Source organism: Hyaena hyaena, unplaced genomic scaffold, assembly GCF_003009895.1.
Source record: "Hyaena hyaena isolate Hyena2069 unplaced genomic scaffold, ASM300989v1 scaffold_386, whole genome shotgun sequence".
Taxonomy (NCBI): domain Eukaryota; kingdom Metazoa; phylum Chordata; class Mammalia; order Carnivora; family Hyaenidae; genus Hyaena; species Hyaena hyaena.
In genome coordinates this window covers 1609518-1630493 of record NW_024081020.1, presented here as the reverse complement: position 1 = coordinate 1630493, position 20976 = coordinate 1609518, and the positions used below count along the sequence as shown (strand labels likewise).

Genomic DNA, 20976 nt, shown 5'->3' with positions numbered 1-20976 from the left:
AGCTTACTTTATCTATCTTACTTTAATGATCTTTTTCCTGCAGGTTTTAGAGATTGTTTTATGGCGCCTGTGACACGTATGTAAATGTTAAGGGAGTGGTGGCTGCCGTTAGCAATGGAGTGGATTTAGTATCTTACCAAACATTTGGAGTGGAAGAAAGAGTAGAAGACAAATTTACTCAGCCAGGATCCTACTTAAATAGGACAGTGGCATAAGTTTGAATGAATTGTAACAGAAGGTTGGTGGATATTGTTTGGTTGCTAACATTTCCCTCAAATTACTGATCACTGAAGTTTAGTCACCTTTATTTTCAATGTGTGGATTTGCTGATGGATGCTTTGCAGATTTCCCACTTGGTGATTTTCCTCTCCCCACTGCTCGCCTCTCAGGTGCAGTGTCCTTCCCATATGCCATGCTATTAGTGTCTTTTGTCTTGAGCCCTGTGACTTGCGTCTTCGGGAAATGTGCCAGCCAGGCTCAGACATGAGATCGGAACCAGGAGGAGCAGGTTAGGACCTACTCTGTGACAGACTCTGGTGGCAGGAGCTTTGGAGCCCTCTTCGTCCCTGCTGTCTCTGCCACACACAGGTGGTGTAGACATGCCCCGTTCTGGGAGGAGGGATGCAGACAGTTCCCATCCTTGGTCCTTGCTGTTTGTTACTCATGCCCTGCTTCCTGCCCCGCCGGTCACAGCCCAGTTGTGAGTGTTCGCGCAGGATGGCTCTGCCCTGGTGCTGGCCAGGGGGGAGGGGTCCATTCTTGGCTTTCCACCCTGCCCCGCCTCCCGCCTTCCTGGACCTGGTGAGGGCCCAGCGACCTGTGGGGCGCCACCGTCTGTGGCCATAGAATGCTGAAGGTGAACCCTGTCAGTTACTCTGGTCCCTGGTTGCCTCAGTAACAGAGGAAGATTTGGAATTACCAAACCATCTCTAGAGTGGCTGTGATACTGCTGACCTCACAGACCCCACACCCGGTGATTGTAGGTGGTCTTATGTACTTCTCTTCGGCACACTGAAATCTGTGTTAGATACATACGTGTGTATGTGTGTGTATTCCCAGTAGTTGACTTGATAAAGCAGTATGTATGTTCATAACTATATATTTTTAGTAATATTAAAGGTTTTCAGAATTCAGTAGATAAAGAACAAGGGAAAGAAGTGAGTAAAACTATTAGTTTCTACCAAAAAAAAAAAATAAAAATACGCACAGAGCGCTGATGCGGTACATGTGGTGGGAGCCCTGTGCAGGTAGCAAGCCCATCCCAGGAGATGCCACTGAGCTCCCGGGCACAGCCTTAGAGACAGAGTGTCATTGACATTCTTGGTGAGGAAATGGCTGTATTCTGTGGGTTGCTAATTGAAGTTGGGACATTTAACTTACAACCTGGGATTACGGTTTGCTGTTACCATCTAAACTAGTGGGAATGAACTTTTGGTTTGTAGTAGCATCTGCAATGTCAGTGCCACAGACTCCTCCCCACCCCCACCCCCTCTCCCGAGCTTGATTGGGACATTGATCAATGAGATGTTAGCAGTGTCAGAATGGATCACCTTTACCTCTTCCAAGACGAGCAGTTTTTGGTTCTGTTTTTACAAAACATTTGGGGGAAATGATTTCAGGCATCTAGTCTATGCAGTTTTTGGTTTAGCAGGGAAACTCTTCAGAGTGGTGTGTTCTCCACATGTTGTCTACCTCCTCGCCCGTTCTCAGACTCACTGTAATCAGGCGTTTGTCCCTCACTGCTCAGTCAGGGCCACCTGTGGTGTCCATGTGGCTAAAAACAGTAGTTAAATTCCCAGCCCGACTGCCTTCAGGATGGAAGTCCCGGCCTGTCATGTATCCTCTGGTTCCTCCTCTTCCCCCCAGACTCCTGATACCGGAAGGGCCAGACCTTGGTCCCGTCTATCCCTGCTGACCCCCAGGGACCTCCTCCACGCCCGGGCCTCTGATGCCAGCTGTATGCCAAGTACCCACACTTACAGCTCAAGGCCAGGCTCGAAAATCCAGCTGCCTCCCAGCAGACAGGTGCTGCTCCCCCCACAGTCTCCCCCCCCCCCCCCCCCCCCGCCAACCTGGCTCGCTCTCTGGCAACTCCCAACCCCTCTGGTAATTTGCGCACTGCACACGCAGCCCTGCAGGGAGTCCTGGGGGCTCCGCTTTGAAGGCAGAGTCAGAACCCGGCCCCCCCACCTTCGCGGCTTCTGTCTGGCCCGCTGGCACTACATGAACTCCTTCCTTACTCTGCGACACTCCCAGTTTCCCTGGCTTTTTACTGTTTTCTGTATAACTACTTGGTCTTCATATGGATGAAGAAGGAAGGGATTTTTGTTTCCAGATCTATCTGTGCTGCCTAGAATAGTTCCTGGCAAACAGTAGCTGCTTAATAAGAATTTGTTTAGTTGATTCTGATATATTTTAGAACCTGTAAATAAAACCTTTTGGATTCTTATCGGTTAGGTAGTAGTCACTACAAGCATTTTTACACAGTATTATGGTTTATGAAATGCTTTCACATATTCACCTCACGCAGTCATTTACTCAATCAACACAGACTTGGGTCAGCATAGCCTCCCGCGCTCGGAATCCTTGGGGTCCCCGCTGTGGCCCTTCCGAGGGCCTGAGGGCGCTAGGCCTGCTCTGTGTTCTCGCTGGCCCGTCTAGCTTGCTCAGCCCGCCCTTTCTCCTTCGCCCGCAGGCTCTTGCAGGTGGAGAGAGGGAGAGCGCGGGTCCCCCTCCCCAGACCTTGCCCACACCACCCTCCGCAAACCGGCCTGCTCCCTGCTCACGGCCGCCGCTCACACACACGGATGCCCCTGTGTCGGAGGCAAAAGCAGGACTTCAAGGGTGGTTTAGCTTTGAGTCATTTTTCCTTCTACCTTTGTCCTCCACATCCCTCTTCAAAAAATATATTGTGACGTTTTCTCCCTTGTGCCCTCACAGCTGGTTTCCTTCCTTTCTCTTCTCTTTCCACTCATACCGCTTGCTCCTCCCAGTCCTTCGTGGCCCCCACCTTGCTCCCACGTGCTGTGTTCAGTGTTTCTGCCCCAGCTCTCCGCTGAGCCGGGAGGACCCTGCCTGTCAGGAGGCGGCCTCACCGAGGGGAGGGGTTCGCAGCCAGGCCTTCCTTCATAAACAGGGTTTGACTCGGATTTGGGCCGGAGGCCTGCATTCCTCAGCTCTTGCAGGGCGTGTCCGAGATGGGTAAGAAGCAGGTCCTTCCCCAGGACCGACAACTCCGGGGCAAAGCCAGAGGGTCCCCGTGCGATGGCGCTGTTTACGGCCGAGGCGCGTGGCCGGCCGGGGGTGCCGGGGCCGGCAGGGGCGCACCCGGGTGGGCGCAGGCCTGGGGCCAGCCTCCGCTCTGTCTGCTCACATAGCGGGCTGCTTGGAATTCACCCTCCTGGTGAATAGTTCAGATGTTAAAGCAAAATACTTTCTGATCTGTGGCATTTGGGGGGGACGCAGGTGAAGGGTGTGGAGGACTTAGAGTTTGAAGAAAAACCACAGAGGTGGTCGCAAGGCCCTAGGGGGCTGGACAGGCGAAGGGAAGGGCCAGCTGTGCCCGTCTCTGGCAGGGAGAAGCAGGTACCCCGAGTCTTTGCACTCTGTGGTCGGGATCTTCATCAGTAAGCGCTACGCTGAAATAAAGAGACAAGCCCCTGCATTAAATTGTGATTCTTTTCTGACTTAAGATTTGGAACAGGGTACGTTAGAGGGTAACAGAAACCTGACTCCTTTCTCCTGTCCCTGTAGCTCGCGCAGTCCCTGAGTGAGCAGGTGGCCTACGGCGTCCTTAGGGAGGGACACCAGAAGGCTGCTTCTGCCGGAGGGCGAGGCAGCGGACCCCGACCCCAGTGCCCTGAAAAGGCACAGACGGGACATCGCGTCAGCCTTGGGTTCAGGAAGCTCTGTGGTCAGGGGCAGATCCAGCGTTTCTTGTACAGCGGGGATGATGCCCCCTCCCACCTGGCCGCGTCGTGGGGTGGGTGGAGACCACAACAAGCATTTGGTGCAACTCACGGCCTCCACTTGTGGCCACGCAGGTGCCATTGGTGACTTCAGTAGCAGGTGCACCAGGAAATGCTCTAAATTAATGGGTGACTGTTTCACATTCATGCACTGTGCCCTGTGCCTGTTTTATTGAAATGAAGTCAAACAAAAAAAATAGAAAGCTAGCACTTTATGTTAAATGTTCTACTTATTGCAGAAAAAATGAATCTTTTGGAAGGGTTTTGTCCCATTTCCCCCAGGAGCGGGGGCGGGGGGAGTGTCACTGTGTACCTGACTGAGCCCTGTCTGTCAAGCCTGCAGTGCAGTTAGTGACGAGCCTTTGAGCAGGTTTGTGAAGCGCTCCTTCCGTGGGGCTTCTGTCACAGGCTGTGCCTGATGCAGAAATTCCCCCTCGTGTTTTGCATTTATAAAGAAATCTTCAAACTGGGTGTCACTGAAGAAACGGCGCAGGTGGGACTGACGTGACCAGGTGCGCCTCTTCCACTGTCCCCCATCCTTCTGACGTGTGATGGGGATGATGGGGAGCCCTTAATGCTGGCTTAAGTCGGGGATCAGGGGCGGCTCGCCCCCTGGGTTGGTTTAGACTTCACAGGTAAACCTTTCCTTCTCTTCTGATCTAGCTTGTCCAGGAGGCACTGCCAGGGGCAGCCCTGATGTTAAGGTGTGCGCCTCAAAGTAGACCACCCTGTGGGCTGTGCAGGGCCCTTGATGGCACTTGGTTTACAAGGCTACTTAGAGGCAGTTGCTGGGTACTAACCTAGGTGTCATCCCTGTATAATTGGCCTGGTAAAACTGGTTCATAACAAGTACATCTTCTTGGTAATTTCACTGGCTTCTAGGATCGTTTTGGTGATATGGTTTGTTTACTTATTGTTAAATATGACATATAAGTAATATTAATATAATTGATAAAGACAACTATGTCACCTAACAGCTGTAGCCACTGTTTAATGAGAATTTACTACATGCTAGACAGAGCTGAATGCTTTGGTGGGGACAGGGGGTTATTTTCTAATACAGTAATTTATCAGAACAGTCTGGGTAGGCGCCATTCATCTCAGCAGCTGAGGAGGCCGCCTGAGAGAAGCCAAGTGAGTAGCTGCCAGGTTCCCGCAGGGGCCCGTGTTTGGGTCTAACACTTGGCCATAGGACCCTTCTGCTCAGTCTGGAAAGGTGATGTGGGGGGAGATAATCCCAGCCGTGGCTCCTGCGCACAGCCTGTATTTCTGATTTTCCTGTTTCTTCCCTTTAGAGTGTACACATACTGCACGCTTCCAGTGACTCACGGGACAGTGGCCTGAAACTGGTTTTCCCACTGGTGTAAGCACCGAGGACAGTGCAGTCTTCTGTTTGTGCCTCTGTTGCTTTGTGTGACTTGCGTCTGTGCCTCAGTTGGCTCTGCTTTTCATATCGTTCTATTGTACACTCGGGTTTTTTTAAAAAGTTGGCTTCATGCCCAGCATGGAACCCAAGGTGGGGCTTGAACTCACAACCCTGAGATCAAGACCTGAGCTGAGGTTAAGAGTTGGATGCTCAACTGACTGAGCCACCCAGGTGCCCCACTCAGATTAAAAAAAAAAAAAATTTAAACATGTATTTGTATTCCTATCGGTAGGGTAGTTGGCTTTAGAAATCAGACATCTGTCGTGATGACTGCTCACTTTCAGAGGCTTTGGGCCCCAGCAGTTGGTGGGGGGGAGACTTGCTCTCTTGGGCTCAGAGCCTCCTTCACTGGGGCTTCAGGTGGGATGTGTCGCTCTCAGGGAGAAAAGACAGCCGCTTCTGAGTTGATACACAGCAGTGAGGCAGTGGGTTTTATTTCAGTGATTCGCAAAGCAGGGTGGACCAACGACAGAGGTTTGAGAAAAGCAGTCAGCCAGCAGCCAAGTGGAGGAGGGATGAAGGGATGCGTGGCTGGCCCAGGGCTCCTCCTTGGACTAGGTCTGAGCAAGGTTAGCCAAGGTGGGGCTGGCCAGGCCGGCGGCAGCGTGACAGCAGGCTGTTGGAATGAGGTCTGTCCTGGTTTATTGTTGACTGTGTGCCACCTCCCCGCCCATCTCCCCACCCTAACTTCTCCCATTTCCAGCCTGCACCCTTACTGGCCTGAGTCAGAGGAGGGGTAAGGGGCTTCTCTTTCAATCTTCTTAAGTCCCAAGATTGCGTTAAGTTTAAACGTAATGTTGGTTCACGTTACCATGTTATAATTCCTGCTTATCAGCCTACGTGGATGAGTTCATATTGAGAGAACCTTATTTGTAGGGCTCCTTGGAAGATTCAGAACTGGCGATTTATAACCAGAAGGATTTGTGACCGACTCCCAATGAAGGAAAGTGGTGTGTCATTTAACAAAATTAATTATTAAAACAAATAAACCCCATTTGATGGAAGTTAAGCACATTTTTCAAAACCCTTATGAGAGAGAGATGTGTCAGCGGTCTGAACCGTGAGAATAAATTTGAAGCGGTTTTGAAACTAGCTAAGCTGGGACTTGTGGGAAAGTGTCTGCCACTTGCTGGATGACAGCCTCAGCCTGACATCCCGTCCCGCCCTGCTCGCATTCCTTGTGTGCTCATTGGGGTCAAAGTCATGCCCTGCCCACCTTATCGTCCTGCCTGTGGCCATACTCGTCATCCTTGGGGTGCTCTTCTGGCCCTTTCTCCCCTGTGAGAGGTCAGGTCTGTAGAGCACAGGCGTGTTCCTGGGCCTCCAGCGCCATTCCTGGGCTCCTCCCGGAGCTGCCCGGTCCTGTACCCGGCCAGTGGGGGGGCCGCCGCGTGCGGCAGGAGGCGTCTGGCCTGCGGTCCCTGGATAGGACAGAGCAGCAGCTGGCAGTTGCCAGGGGACGACTTCCCAGGAGCAGAGCCCCGCGCCACAGAGCAGAGTAGACTGGCACTTGGGAGGGAGGGGTGCTGTTCCTTGTGTCCCCTTGTCACTTGGCTTTGGGGCTCCTGTTTCTTCAGTAGTAGATGTATCGTGTGTGCTGGGTAATCTGTAAGACCATTTCCAGTTCCAGATGCCTGACCACTGAGTGGCTGAAGCTGCCACCGTGGGGCGGGGGGAATGACAGGTCAAGTCCAGAGGGAGCTTGTGGGGTGTGGAGGGGACAGAGTGGGACTTCCCGTGTGCCTTCCTGTGGGCTGCTGCCCTGTGACCCGGCCCTCTCTCCCCTGCCTGTCTCTCCCTCACACTCCTTCCAGCCAGCCTGGTCCTATTTCCTCTCCTGATAAACGGGGGGGGGGGGGGGGGGGGGGGGGGGGGGGGGGGGGGGCATTGGTTTCTCATTTCACAATGATTTTCTGTCTGTTTCAGCCAGAGATCCTCCCTCCATCCCCAGTCCTTCCTGGCAAAGCGCTTTCCTGTTTAGAGGGAACCTGGGACTCTGGTTTTCCCTTGCAATCGGGTCTCCTGTTGGCTAGTGCTTGCCTTCGATTCATTAACTCATTGCCTTTTAGGACAATGGAAAGAAGTTCTTTCCAGGACAGTCTTGGGTTGTGGAAGGATGAAGAGATTAGGAAAAGAAAACCCTCCTAATAAACATTTAGCTCTCTAAGGGCTAAAGCTTTGTTCAGTCTTTTTTTTTTTTTTTTTTGGTGGAAGATATCCTAGGTTGTTGAATATATTTTTACCTTAGAAAATATGCCAGTCCCCCTGCCCCCCACGGAGGAGGTGACCTTCCTGAGGGCGCATCGTTGGGTGGGCATCCGCACCGTTGTGCTAGGGCCTTGGGGAGCGGTGAGCAGCAGGCGGGCAGTACCTGCCTTCTCGGACCTTCCAGTCCAGCAGAGAAGATGCAGTGAGCTGGTATGGCTCCGAGGCCTAGTACCTGGAGGCTCCTGACCCAGTCAGCTGGCTGGAGTCGGGGGCCACCTCCTGCCTTAGGGACCCCAAGGATGGTCAGGAGCCAGTGGGGATGGGGGTTCTGCTTAGGAAGACCCAGGCTTGCCTGAGGGCCTAAGGGGTGGTGGGCCCCGGGGGAGCACGGGGGTGCGGTGGGGGCCCCCAGGCGGGCCCGCATGGGCAGCAAGCTCTGAGCACGCAGGTCCTAGCCAGGAGCCGTGCCCAGCCGTGAGGCATCCTGACCGCAGACGCGATGGTGGCGCTGTGGCCGGAGAGGCAGGAGAGTGGGTGCGAGGGCACAGGTGAGCGGTGAGGTCCCTGCCGAGGGACAGGGGCACCGGGGAGTGGTCCGAGACAGCGCGCCGGTACGGTGGCGGCAGGTGTGTGCGGTGCTTGACCCTGAGCGGCCCCACCCCTGCGTTTGTGGGAGCGACAGTCCCGCGGGGGCCCATGTCTCTGACCTGGCGCTTTGGGCCCCACGACTGTTTGCTGAGCTGGCACCTTTGAGTGTTTGCTTATGGGATGTGGGGGAGAGGTAATTTCACCCTTTCCAAAATTTATAATAGTTATGTTTGTCTAACTTCAGAATCTACAGGTTCATTATCACCGTGAAAATCAAACATTTTAAACATTATAGCTGATGTGTTTTCTTCAAGTTACCTGAGGTGTCTGTCTTCCAGGAGAACCTTGGTGTAAATGATATTTAAAACGAATCCCAGGGGCGCCTGGGTGGCTCAGTCAGTTGAGCACTCGACTCTTGATTTCGGCTCAGGTTGTGATCTCTTGGTTCGTGGGTTAGAGCCCAGCATCAGGCTCTGCGCTGACAGAGCGCAGCCTGCTTGGGATTCTCCTCCTCTCTCTGCCCTTCCCCCGCGCACACTTCAGCTCTCTCTTTCAGAATAAATAAAAGTAAAGTCAACATTTAAAAAAATGAAGTTTTCATCCTAAAAAATTTTTTTAAATGAACTCCAAGTAGTGTTTTCATTGTTGTGGTTTTGCTCTGGATCCTGCGTATTTTGAACGTGTGACCAGCAGAGTCACCCTCAGTGCATGTCACTTCATCAGATTCTGCCGGTGACCTGCTGTGTTCTCAGGGGAATCCCAGGCTCCAGAGTAAGTCAGTGAAGCAGCACTGGCCGACTGAGCAAGGTTTCAGAAATGCCCGTGCCCAGCTTCCTCCCGGTGAGCTCTGTCTCCACATCCCCGCACCGGCCTCCACTCCCCTCCTCCCCTCCTGGCCTCACCTCTCCTCCACTTCCACCCCCGTGTCAGCTGGTGCTTCTGAAGTGGTGAGTTTTTGAAAGTATGCGACAGCCTTCGAATGTTACAGGATTGGTGTCCTCACTGCCTTCAGCCCCTCGGCAGAAATGTGAGGAGCGTGTTGATCCACCCCTCCGTCAGCGCTCCCTTCCCTTCCCCGCGCAAACCCGCTCACGCCTGGGTCTGCCCCACGTGAGTCAGCGCACCATCCACAGCTGCCCCTGCTTCAGCCGCATCGCAGGCCACTGCGCTCCCGCAGCCTGACCTGGGTGCAGCCGCTTCCTCCTCTCCCACCCGGCTGTCACCTGTTGTCCGCTTCGTAGGTTCTTGTGGGGAGGCAGCCCCCTCAGCTCTGTCTGCTTCCACACCTGTCCCTACCCTCACCTCCTGTTTCCTCATGATTAAATTCAGGTTGCGTAACTTTGTCAGGAGAATCACAGAAGTGACGCTGCATTTTCTCACTGTGTCCTGGCGTCGGGTGATGGCACCGTCTCACTTGGTCACACAGCTGGTGGTAGTGTCTGCCACACCTTGCTGTAAAGTCCCTTGTTTCCCTTTGTCGATAACTATTCTGTTTGGATTTACTTTGAAACTATATTAATATCTCATTCTCATTAGATTTTTAAAATCTAGTGTCAGTGTGGACTCCTGGCCTCCTCCCTAAGTTATAAAGGCTGTGACCATCAGTGTGGATTTTGATTCCCTGTAATTCCTCAAGTGCTTCTTTGCTTTCTGGCACAAGACGCTCCACCACCTGCTCTGGGCGCGTCCGAGGGGCTCTGGCTCCTCGCTGGAGGCTGGTATTTAGAAGCCAAGGCCGGGCACTAGGTGCACCTGCTGATGCGTGTTGCTGCCTCCTGGCCAGCGGACAGAGCGAGGACCCTGTGTGTGTACACAGCCACCCAGCGCTGTGCTTCTGATCCCTGGTGTGTCATCGTGAGGTCACGCTGACACCCGGGTGCTGGCCCGTACTGCAGGGTCCACTCCCTTATTCGTGACTCCCTTCCTGGCACCGAGGAACCTCGCTCCCATTACCCTGAATCTGTTCACTGATGCAGTCAGTCCTCCCGCATGTGACCGCCGACCGCCCCCCTCCCGTCTCCCATCCCATCGCCCTGCAGGAGCGTCCGGACCCAGCGTCTCCCCTCTGGGGCTCTGCCTGAAGGGGCCAGAAGGAGACTGGAGGGCGTGGAGGAGGGAGAGGGGACTGGGGACTTCCTGCCTGGTCCTCTTTGAGTGATGTCCCCTGGTACCCCTTCTTCCTCCAGGCCAGAGATCCCCGCGTCAGCTGGGCCTCTGTCCCTCTCACCCCCTCCTCCCCCCACCCCCGTCCCCGCCCCTGGGCCTGCCCGTGAGCGCGGAGACCCCAGTACCAGCAGCAGCCCGCCCTCAGCTGTGCGGAGCTCTTTGCCTAGGTTTCCGAAGTCCAGCACCTTCCTCTGGTTCCCTGCTCCCATGTTGCGTTGCTTCCTGTACGTAAACCTGCTGCCTCGGGGACGAGTTCCCTTCCGTCTGCCCTCTGAGTTGCTGCTTAACCTTCTTTATGTGAGACTTCCCTACTCAGATAGCTGGTGTGCTTCTGTCTCTGGGCTCTGCCCAACCCAGAGGCCAGGGTCGCCCTGGTTTTGTGTTCACCCTGGTTGACAGCCCACTTGAAATGCCCCCCTCTCTGCCTTTTACCTGAGAAGTCCCGTGGGATCAGCGTGACTCGATGGCCCCCTGCGCCTGCGCGGTAGACAGGGCGGTCCGCTGCTGTGGCGTGCTTGTCTTCGTGCTCTGTACACACAAGTGGCACATTTTCAGCGTGTCCTCAGAGCTGTTGGGTCTTTTCAAGTGTTTGTCTCTGTTTCCATGGTTTTCCCCCATTTATCTGGCTGGGCCTGGTGAATGAATCCGTGTCCATCCATTTTGGGGAAATTGGTGCAGAACAGTGTATGAGGCAGAAGCAGCGAAACTGTTTCCGTCGAGGAGGAGGGAACTCGGTGAGGAAGATAAGTGAGGTGACTGCTGCGGAAAGAACAGGGACCGGCGGTCAGGGTGTTCGGACGGCAGCCTTGCCGCGAGGCACTTGGGCTCCTACCTGCCTCGATCCTCAGGGTCTGTGGGGCCCTAAGGTGGGTGAGGAAACTTAGTCCCCGAGGACGGAGTGATTCTGGGATGGCTGGCTACCAGGCGGTACACTGAGGACCTGAAGCTCCTGAATGGGAGCCGGGACACTCCCCCACCCCCCCCACCGCCCCCGCCCCGGTCAGGCTGTGTAAATACATATAGAGATGGTTACAGCTGGAAAGTAACACAACACTTCATGCTGTCAACAACAGATGAATAATGGGTTTACTATTTTTAAAAGCCATTTAGCAAAAAATAGGGTTGAATGTCAGATCTTTAAAGAGTGGGTAACTTTGTAGGTTCTAATAATGAAATGACGAAGGAAAAGATGAATCAGTTCAGTTTTCTTGAAAATATTTTTATGAAAAGTAATTCATGTAAATAAAAATAGCATGATTAGGATGAAAAGCAGGAACCGAGTGCAAGCATGGTGTTCACAGGTGTGATGTTTGACAGAATAAAGCACTTATGCAGTGGGTTAAACAGGATGAAGACGTGAATGGTGAGTGGACGTGATGAGTGAGTAGTGCTCGTAATAGGCGTAGGAGCAGACTTCCTGGGCCTCAGAGAACTTTCTGTTCAAGAGCAGGCGAACCATCCTTGTACGGTACTGGGGAGGGGGACGTGGTGGCAGGTTAGGAACCACAAAAAAAGTGCCTTTTGGAGAATACTGGAATTTCATCCTAAAAATTTCTTTAAAATAGTAAAAAAGTGGGGCGCCTGAGTGGCTCAGTCGGTTGAACATCTGACTTTGGCACAGGTCATGATCTCACAGTTTGTGGGTTCAAACCCCGTGTCGGGCTTTGTGCTGAATGCTTGCTCAGAGCCTGGATGGAGCCTGTTTCGGATTCTGTGTCTCCTTCTCTCTCTGCCCCTCCCCCGCTCATGCTCTGTCTTACTCTGTCTCTCAAAAATAAATAAATGTAAAAAAATTTTTAAAAAATAGTAAAGCTTCTGTGCATGCAAATGTTTATTGCAGATTTATTCACCATAAGAAGATACTGATTTTCAATATTAAAAGTTTATCATGTCTGTTCAGTGGACATGATTTACCATTGTTGGTGCAGCAACTTAGTGAAATAGTATCTATCTGTCAACATGACGATTGAGTAGTACAGAAACATGAAACATCTAAGAAGTAAAAGAATGCAGACGATACAAAACATCGAATATGCCTACAGGCAAGAATGGAATGGGCTCACAGGCAAGTTAGAAGTGGCTCATACAGAAATCAGTTTTCTTTGATTTCTGTGAATATGTGTTTGGTTTGTACATTTAAAGAGTGACTGCCACCTTTCGTGAGTCGTGGGGGGTTTGTGGAACAGTCCAGAATGGTGTAGTATTCCCCTGCCAGAGCGAGCACCTCTGCGGTGTGCACTCGAGTGTGCTCTATGCCGCAGTTGGTTTGTAGCTGGTCAGCTCGCTTTCCTCTCTTATGGTCTCCCTTCTGGTGGTAAACTATAACAGATGAGATTTGCTGGGTCGTTTTTCTCATTGTAGAATGAACGGTACCAGGCAGTTCCCCTAGAAGGTACTGAGAGGTTGAGGTTCTCAGTGGCTGTTTGAAGTACAGATTTCTGTTAGGAGTTTTGGGGATGGATGTTTGGGGTGATATTTGAAAGAAATAAAAATGAGCCAGCCATAGATAACCTTTCAAGTTCTAGCTCAAGGGTTATCTTTAGCCTGTCTTATTTTGTTTTGTTTTTAAATCTGTCCCCATGTGTCCTGTTCCCTGATCTCTGTGCTGATGGGCATTTACACTGATAGTGGTAACAGTTCACTGTCCATGGTGCTTTGGCTGTTGCTCCCGTGATCAGTGAACCATGGTGACCAAACCTTAGTGCTATTTATTATGCAACCATTTAAGGAGAAAAACTACAGAATTCAGGTAATAATATGGAGCTCAGTTAGAAATCCAGAAAATGTCAGTCTACGGCCATACCACCCTGAATGCGACTGATCTTGTCTGATCTCGGAAGCTAAGCAGGGTCGGGCCTGGTTAGTACTTGGATGGGAGAAATCCAGAAAATGTCAGACTGCAGGTTTCGTTCTGGCTTTTTTTTTTTTTTTGCAGATAATTGCAGTTGCACACGTAGTTGTGAGAAATAATACAGAAAGAGCTCTTGTACACTTTGCTCAGTGGAAATGTTTTGGAAAACTAGCAGTGGAGAATTTGAAAAAGAACTGTGTAGAATAAGGGTTAGTCTAAAACGTGGGTTTAGGTCTAAAGGTGAAAATAAGAGCAAGTGTAAGAGGTATGATTGACTAAATGGATGTTAGACCAAGGGCAGGGTGGGTGGTGGTCAGGAGTGCACTGCCTCTGGCGTTGAACCGGCTGGCTTCTGTCCTGGCGCTGCCGCTTGCTCTTGTCCTGGAAAGAAGTTACCCACCGTCTGTGGAGTGATTTCCGGGGCTGGGGTAACAAATCGCCGTAAACTGGGGGGCTTAACACAACAGATATTTTCTTCTCACAGTTGTGAAAACTGGAAGTCCGAAGTCAAGGTGTGAGCAGGGCTGTACTCCCTCTGGATGCCCCAGGGAAGACCCTCCCCCGCCCCCAGCCGGCCCCCCGCCCCAGTCCCTTCCAGCTTCTGGCGGAGTTGGCATCCCTTGGCTTATAACTGAATCACTCCAGTCTGTGGCTCCCATCTTCACATGGCTTTTTCCCTTCTGTGTCCAAATTCCCTCTTTCTAAGAAGGACACCAGACCTATTGCATTCAGGGCTCATCTCATTCTTGTTTGTGACCTCATCTTAACTTGACTACATTTGCAATGATCTCACTTCCAAAAAAGACCACATTTACACATCCACGGTGGACACTACTGATTTGGGGAGGCGGGGGAGGGGGGAGACCCTATTCAACCCAGCACACTGTCCACAGAAACCTGGCTCAGTTTTCTCCTCCCTACAATGTGGGAAATAATAGAATCATTACGCATGGAACACGTGAGTGCCGTGTAAAGTGCTTCTGCTCGTTTCTTACCAAGGTCACTGTCAGGGGCCCCATGTGATTAGCGAGGATGGTTACGATGTCCAGGGGCGTTGCCTGCGCTTCAGAGATGGCCACCATTCTGGGAGAATTTTCTATCTCCTGTTCCCCGCCCCCAGCAGTCCTGTGGCTCCACTGAGGCCGCACACACTCCCCTTGAGTGTAGCCGCTGCTTGTGTTCACGACTGGCAACAGCGGGCTGTCCCTGTGGGGTGGATGGCAGCGCGCCCCTCGGTCGCCTGCTCCATGACATAGATCTTTGCCAGCGGATCTGTGTGGCAGGATTTGTTATAGCAGATGCTGAAGGGCAGGAGCGAAGGATAAACGTCTGCGTTAGTTGAGCACAAAGATAGACTTTCCAGAACTTGTCAGATGCTAAACATTTTAAAACGTAAACCTTTCTTTTCTCCTAAAAAAGCTGTGTCAGTCAGTGGAATGCTCCAGTTTGTTGAATTTTTACATAGTATCAACTTCTTAGAGTAAATTGTTGATTTCACTTTTTTGAATTTCTAGCAAAGCCGTTTACACAGCTGGTGAAGGAGATGCAGCTTCATCGAGAAGACTTCGAAATAATTAAAGTAATTGGACGAGGTGCTTTTGGTGAGGTAAGATTAATTTCTGCTCATTTTGCCTAGACCGTCAAGGCGGCAGGTGCTGCTGGCAGGTGTTTGTAGGACCCTGGGCATCGATCCGGGGATGGGTCGTTGTCGCTGTCTTGTGGAGAGTAGCTCTTGGTGGGTGGAACCTGCCGGGGACGATTAAGAGGAGAAAAATAAAAACAAAAGCTTGTGACTGGTGAGTTACCCTGAATGTTGTCTGGACCCAGGTTGTTTCTTACAGACAAAGAAGTTTATTAAAAATGCACGTGTTCAGTGAAAAATACCTGGGTAGCCCCCTTCTGCAGAGCGCACGGAAGGCCACATAGCAGGCTGCCCGCCGGCGGTGCCGGGACCGTGCCTGGGCCCAGCCCGCGTGGCCTCCCCTCGGCTCCATCCCGCCCCGGGCCCCGCAGCCAGCACCCGGAGGCCCGGCCTCTGTAGAGGGTGCCCCCCTCCAGGCTCTGCGTGCGGCAGATATTGTGCCCCCTCCAAGGCTGGGGCCCAGGCCCCCTCCGCAGTCTAGAATCTGGCGTTTTTACCCTTAGTTCCAGAAGAGTGGAGCCTCGTAAACGTCTAGATGCACTGACCCTATGCCTAGGCTTTCCCCTTAGCCCCCTGCACTGGGGCATCATGCGTGGGGCCCAGTACTGACTGCCCTGTCCCATCACGGCGCGCGTGCTCTGCCTGACAGTGACCTGCCCCACTGTGACGATAAGGTGCCACAGAATACATGGGATTTGTTGTGCAAGGTGTACACTTCGCCTTGTGTTCGGGGGAAAGAAAACAGAGCAGTGAGTTCACGAGGCAGCCTCCTTGCTCCGAAGCCTCTCCTGACGGCCGAGCTGACGCCAGGCCGGTAACGTGTCTCGGGAAGCTTCCCGACATCGTTGATTCTCCGGCTGCATGATGGGCCCCCGCTTTATCTGCAGGGCTGCAGTAGAGCACGCGGAGAGCGAACCCTCCTACAGCAATGCTAGAGCAGCGCCTGAGTGCGGAAGCCCTGGCTGCCTCTGCAGGTGTGGGCGGGTGTGTGGCCGTGCCTGCTGTGGCCCCACGACAGACCCCAAGGCCTGCGGTGGGCTGTCACCACCCGTCCTCACGCCCTGCTCTCCGCCACCCGGCCTGGCCTCACACCCCGGCCCTGGGAGTGAGTCACACCAAGGGGAGGGCGGGGAGGAAGCACCACAGGGAAAAAAAAAAAGTGAGTTCTCAGAAATCACACCTCTCTGCGCTTAGGCAGGTTGGGTGATGATGTAAGGTCTGCTTTTGTTGTTGTTTAGTGAGGAGAAGCAGACCGTCCACACCTGAAACCCCATTCAGCATGGCGTATACTTTTGCTGACCGTCTCCCTGCAGCAGGACCTGGGCCAGGCTCCGAGCGCAGACACGAGCGAGGCCCAGGCCCTGGCGGGGATCCGCGGTGACACCGCATCCCTGGCGCAGGGTAGGTCGGGCAGGGAACCCGCAGGGCAGGGGAAGGGAGGGTCGGCCTTCAGGAGCAAGAACAGCAGGATGGGAGACAGCGGCATTGTGCCACAATGGGCGGGGGGCATTTTTACTGCCATCTTTGCCGGGGAACTTAATGCACAACTCATTTTCTGAGCATCAGAGAAGGTGACCTGTGTCACCTTTTAAATTTCTCCCAAACTGAGAAACTCCGTCCTTGCCCAGGTCTTCACAAAAGCCCTTGGATTCTCTCTGTCACCTTTGCGCCCTTTCCTGCTTTAGCGGCCTGTGGAGGCCCCTCCCCAACCCCGGGGCCCCGCGGCCGGGACTCGGAAAGCAGGCCTCCCATCAGTCGCCTCCGGCCTCCCAGCTCTCCTGTGACCCGTCTGGTTCCCTGCATGTGCTCGCCAGTCCCCCCTGCTGTAACGAGAGAGTCACTACCACTATGTGGCTTTATATGGTCATAGCGGCATCACTGCCATTGGCTCCCTGGGGTGTTCTTGTATTCTGGACCTTCCATCAGTTTTCTCAGTTGGCCCAGTGATGTTCTTCGTGGCATTTTTTTGGGTCCCTCCTGTCCTGGATCGGGGCTGGCATCAGGTATTGCACTTCGTTGTCATGTCCCCGAGCCATTTTTGCAATGTTTTGTAAGATTACTTCTGTTTGTATTTCTTTTGGAGGTAACTAATTTTGGAGGTAACTTGTAGCATCGTCTCTCTTTGATGCAATTAAGACTGAGTTTTGGTCCAAGAAGTTGTTTCCAGTAAACTAAACAAGATTTTGGCAGATTGTTTATTTTATAAGTTGTGCAGTAGAAAAAGCTTGTTCAATATACAGGGGTTTTTGTTTTTAGATTGAATTTTACTCATACATTTCACTTCTACGTGTTCTTGATTTAACAGGTGTTTTTCTGTGGACAGATGCATTCTTTTTCCTTCTGGGTATTTTATCAGAGGCATTGGCATATTTTCTGGATGTGGCCTGTGCCCACACAGGCCTCTTCTGAAGAAGCAGCTTCTAGTAAGAGATCAGCGTGCTCTGCGTCTTGTTGTCAGCAAGATCTTGATTGTTCATGAAGCTTGTAATGTTCAGAATTTCATTATTTACCTCAAAAGTTATCAGCTCTTCCATTTCTTCCAAGCAAGACCATTTCTGCAGTAAATACTAAGTAGCTTCCCCTCCCCTCCCCCCCCCCCATTTCACCTCTCTGGTAACCACCAGATTGTTCTCCACATCTCTGAGTCTGTTTCTGTTTTGTTTTTTAGATTCTACATAAAAGGGAAATCATACAGTATTTATCTTTCTCTGAACTTATTTCACTTAGCATTACATTCTCTAGGTCTATCCGTGTTATTGCAAATGGCGAGATCTCATCCTTTTTATGGCTGCGTTGTATTCCATTGTCTGTATACATGACATCATGACATCTTCTTCATTCATCAGTCAACGGACACTTAGGTTATTGCCACATCTTTGCTGTTGTAAATAATGCTTCAGTAAACATAGGGATGCATCTGTCTTTTTGAATCAATGTTTTTGTTTTCTTTGGATAAATACCCAGAAGTGGAGTTGCTGGATGAGATAGTAGTTATATTTTAACATTTTTGAGGAACCTCCATACTGTTCTCCATAGTGGCTGCATCAGTTTACATTCCCAACCTAGTGCACGACAGTTTCCTTTTCTCCAGATCCTTGCTGACACTTTTTTTTTTTCTTTTTGATAATAGCATTCTGACAGGTGTGACCTTGTTGTGGCTTAGATTTGCATTTCCCTGATGATAAGTGAGGTGCAGCATCTTTTCACGTGTCTGTTGACCATCTGTATGGCTTCTTTGGAGAAGTGTCTGCTTAAGTTTTCTTCCTTTTTTAAAAATTTGATTGTTTGCTTTTTTGATACTGAGTTTTATGTGTTATCTATTTGAGATATAACCCCTTATGGGATATATCTTTGGCAAATATCTTCTCCCATGCGATAGGTTACCTTTCTGTTTATTGATGGTTTCCTTTGATGTGCAGAAGCTTTTTAGTTTGATGTGGTTCCAATAGTTTATTTTTGCTTTTGTTTTCCTTGCCTGGGGAGAGAGATCAGAAAAATATTGCTAAGGCTAATGTCCAAGAGGTTACTGCCTGTGTTTTCTTGTACGATTTTTATGGTTTCAGGTGTTATAATTTATTTAAGTCTTTAAACCTTAAGTCTTTAAACCATTTTTTTTTTTTTTGCATGGTGTAAGAAAATAGTTCGGTTTCATTCTTTGGCATGTAGCTGTCCGGTTTTCCGAGCGCTGTTGAAGAGATGGTATTTCCCCATTGTAAATTCCTGCCTCCTTTGTCAATTAATTGATCTGTGTGTCTGTTTTTGTGCCAGCATTGTACTGTTTCGATCACTATGGCTTGTAGTATGGTGGGAAATCAGGGCCTGGGATAACGCCAGCTTTGTGCTCTCTCAAGATTATTTTGGCTCTTTGGGGCCTTTGTGGCTCCATATAAACTTTAGGATTATTTGTTCTAATTCTGTGAAAAATGCCATTGATATTTTGATAGGGATTATATTGTAGTAGCCTTTATTTTTTTTAACACTAACATTTCACCTATTGATTGTAGCTGATTTCTGGGAAGAGGGCGACACTTGTAACCTGATGACAAGGCGTGCCCAGAGTGCGTGTCCTTGGGCATGTTGGAGGGCTCCCCGAACCTTTGTTCAGGTGCTCCTTAGTCTTCATCCAGAATCGTAGTGAGCTTGGTCGGTGGTTCTAAGACCATAGCTAATAAACAGCGGCTTAAACAGGTGTGATGGGAAAGCCACCCGGGGAGCACTGGGTGGCAGAAGAGAGACAGGGCCGAGGGAGGTGACCGGAGGGCGATACCCACACAGCGGGCTGTGGGAGCCTGGCTGCAGCCGCGTCCTCCAGGAGGGGCCTTTGGTCCTCAGCAGATTCCATCAGCATGTTCTTTGTGGACCCTCCTCCCTCATCATCTGGCCCAGGGAAGAGAATCTATAATTATAACTGTCTTTATAATCCTTAACATGCATGCACTTGAGGGTGAGACTCTGCTACTTGTTAGCATGTTATTTAAACCTCTCAGCCTCAGATTCCATATCGGTAAATTATGGATGTAAAAATAGCCACCATCTAGGACTGTGGCGAGGGTTACCTGAGAGAGTGCAGGTCAGTTACTGAGCACAGTTCCTGGCATGGGGAGACTGCCTGGGGCATGTTAGCTAGTGTGGTCACTGTGATGGAGTTACCGTGTGACATCTGTCGTTTAGAAAGCAAGGAAGTAAGTAATTGTTTATCCCTGCTATGTGGCTGCCTGCCACTGGCAGCAAAAAGGACAGCCATAAGTAAGTAGCTTACGGTTTTGTGACGGGTACTTAGGCCAGTGGATGAGTTTTACAGGGTAGAATGTGCCGTATGATGGCGCAGACATCACATCTGGTATTGGTAGTGATGTCAGAGCTCATCTGAGATTTGTCAGGGACTGGGAAATCCAGTAGGACGTCCTGGAAGAGGTGGCATTTGAATTGTACCTTGAAGAATGTGGCTGACAGCCAGCGTGCAGAGTGCCCACTGTGTGCCTAACCCCATTCTAAGTGCATTTAGGCTTATTGGCTCGTTTTGTCTTTGTAGTAGTCTTGGGCCATTACTGCTATTACCTCTTTTCTAGTTGTAGAAACTGAGGCACAAAGGAGGATTTGCCTAAGCCCCACTCCGGAGCCCACTCAGTGATGCACTGTCCCTTGAATAGGTCTCAGAGCCTAGAGCTGGCAGGCAGAGGCCGGCAGCGGGGCGGGTAGGAAGAACGTGGGGAGAGAGCCCTTGAACACGGGGGAAAGGGTGGGAGCAGTGAGTGGATTTTTAAAGGTTTTATGATGAAAGCCCCAGGCACGTGCCAAGGAAGAGGGCGGTGATCCCGGCTGTGTACCCCCGCCCACTGCGGAAGTGTTCTGAACTCAGCAGTGAGATGCAGGTTGCAGTGTGGCCAACACCAGGGGTCGGTGCTTCACAGCACAAATCTGTATTTGCGTAAAAACCCTTCTTTCCTCAGCACCTCGTTTTTCCAGGGTTTCAGTTTCTCCGGGCACTTGAGATTTCACCGTGGTTACGTGAAAATGCGTGCTGGCTTTTGGTCCCATTAACTGCATTTTTGTTAAACTCCTGTTTGTATTCCAGGTCGCTGTTGTCAAAATGAAGAACACTGAACGAATTTATGCGATGAAAATCCTCAACAAGTGGGAAATGCTTAAAAGAGCAGAGGTGAGCGTGGAGTGGTGACTAACAGCAGGCGAAGGGGCTGGTGAGGGGCACGCACGGTCCTCACAGATCTGGGCCTCCCTCCTTGACCAGAGCGCCTGCCTCTTGTCGTCACCGTCCCCACCCCTCCCCCGCCCTCGGGTGAGCGCACACTCCTCTCGGCGCCAGGGCTCCTCCCCTCCAGGGCTGCTCACTGTAAGGACCAATCACAGCCTTCACGGAACCTTGGGGCCTTTATCTCCGTTCTGCTTCATGTGCCTGGGGCATTATTGGGTTGGAGCCTGTAGACGCCCTCCTCGCCCTCCTCCTCGAGGGAGGACAGAGATCACAGGCGAAAGTAGGCGGTCACTGCTTGGCAGGTCCAGATGCGTTTTTCCTTACTTCCGTGTCCATCTGTCTGGGGCCTGTTTCAGACCCCGCCTGCTCTGGCCCCTGATGGAGCCTGTGAGGCTGCCCGGCCAGTCTGAGCTC

The 20976-nt window shown here is 51.4% G+C and overlaps 1 protein-coding gene across 1 annotated transcript in view; it reads left to right on the top strand.

Moving 5' to 3' along the window:
• CDC42BPB (CDC42 binding protein kinase beta) overlaps positions 1–20976 on the top strand; it is a 101774-nt gene that overhangs the window by 25702 nt on the left and 55096 nt on the right. Inside the window, exons 2-3 of the mRNA XM_039251183.1 lie at positions 14722–14813; positions 20425–20508. Of these exons, the coding sequence (XP_039107114.1) occupies positions 14722–14813; positions 20425–20508 (176 nt within the window). The remainder of the gene's footprint in view (positions 1–14721; positions 14814–20424; positions 20509–20976) is intronic.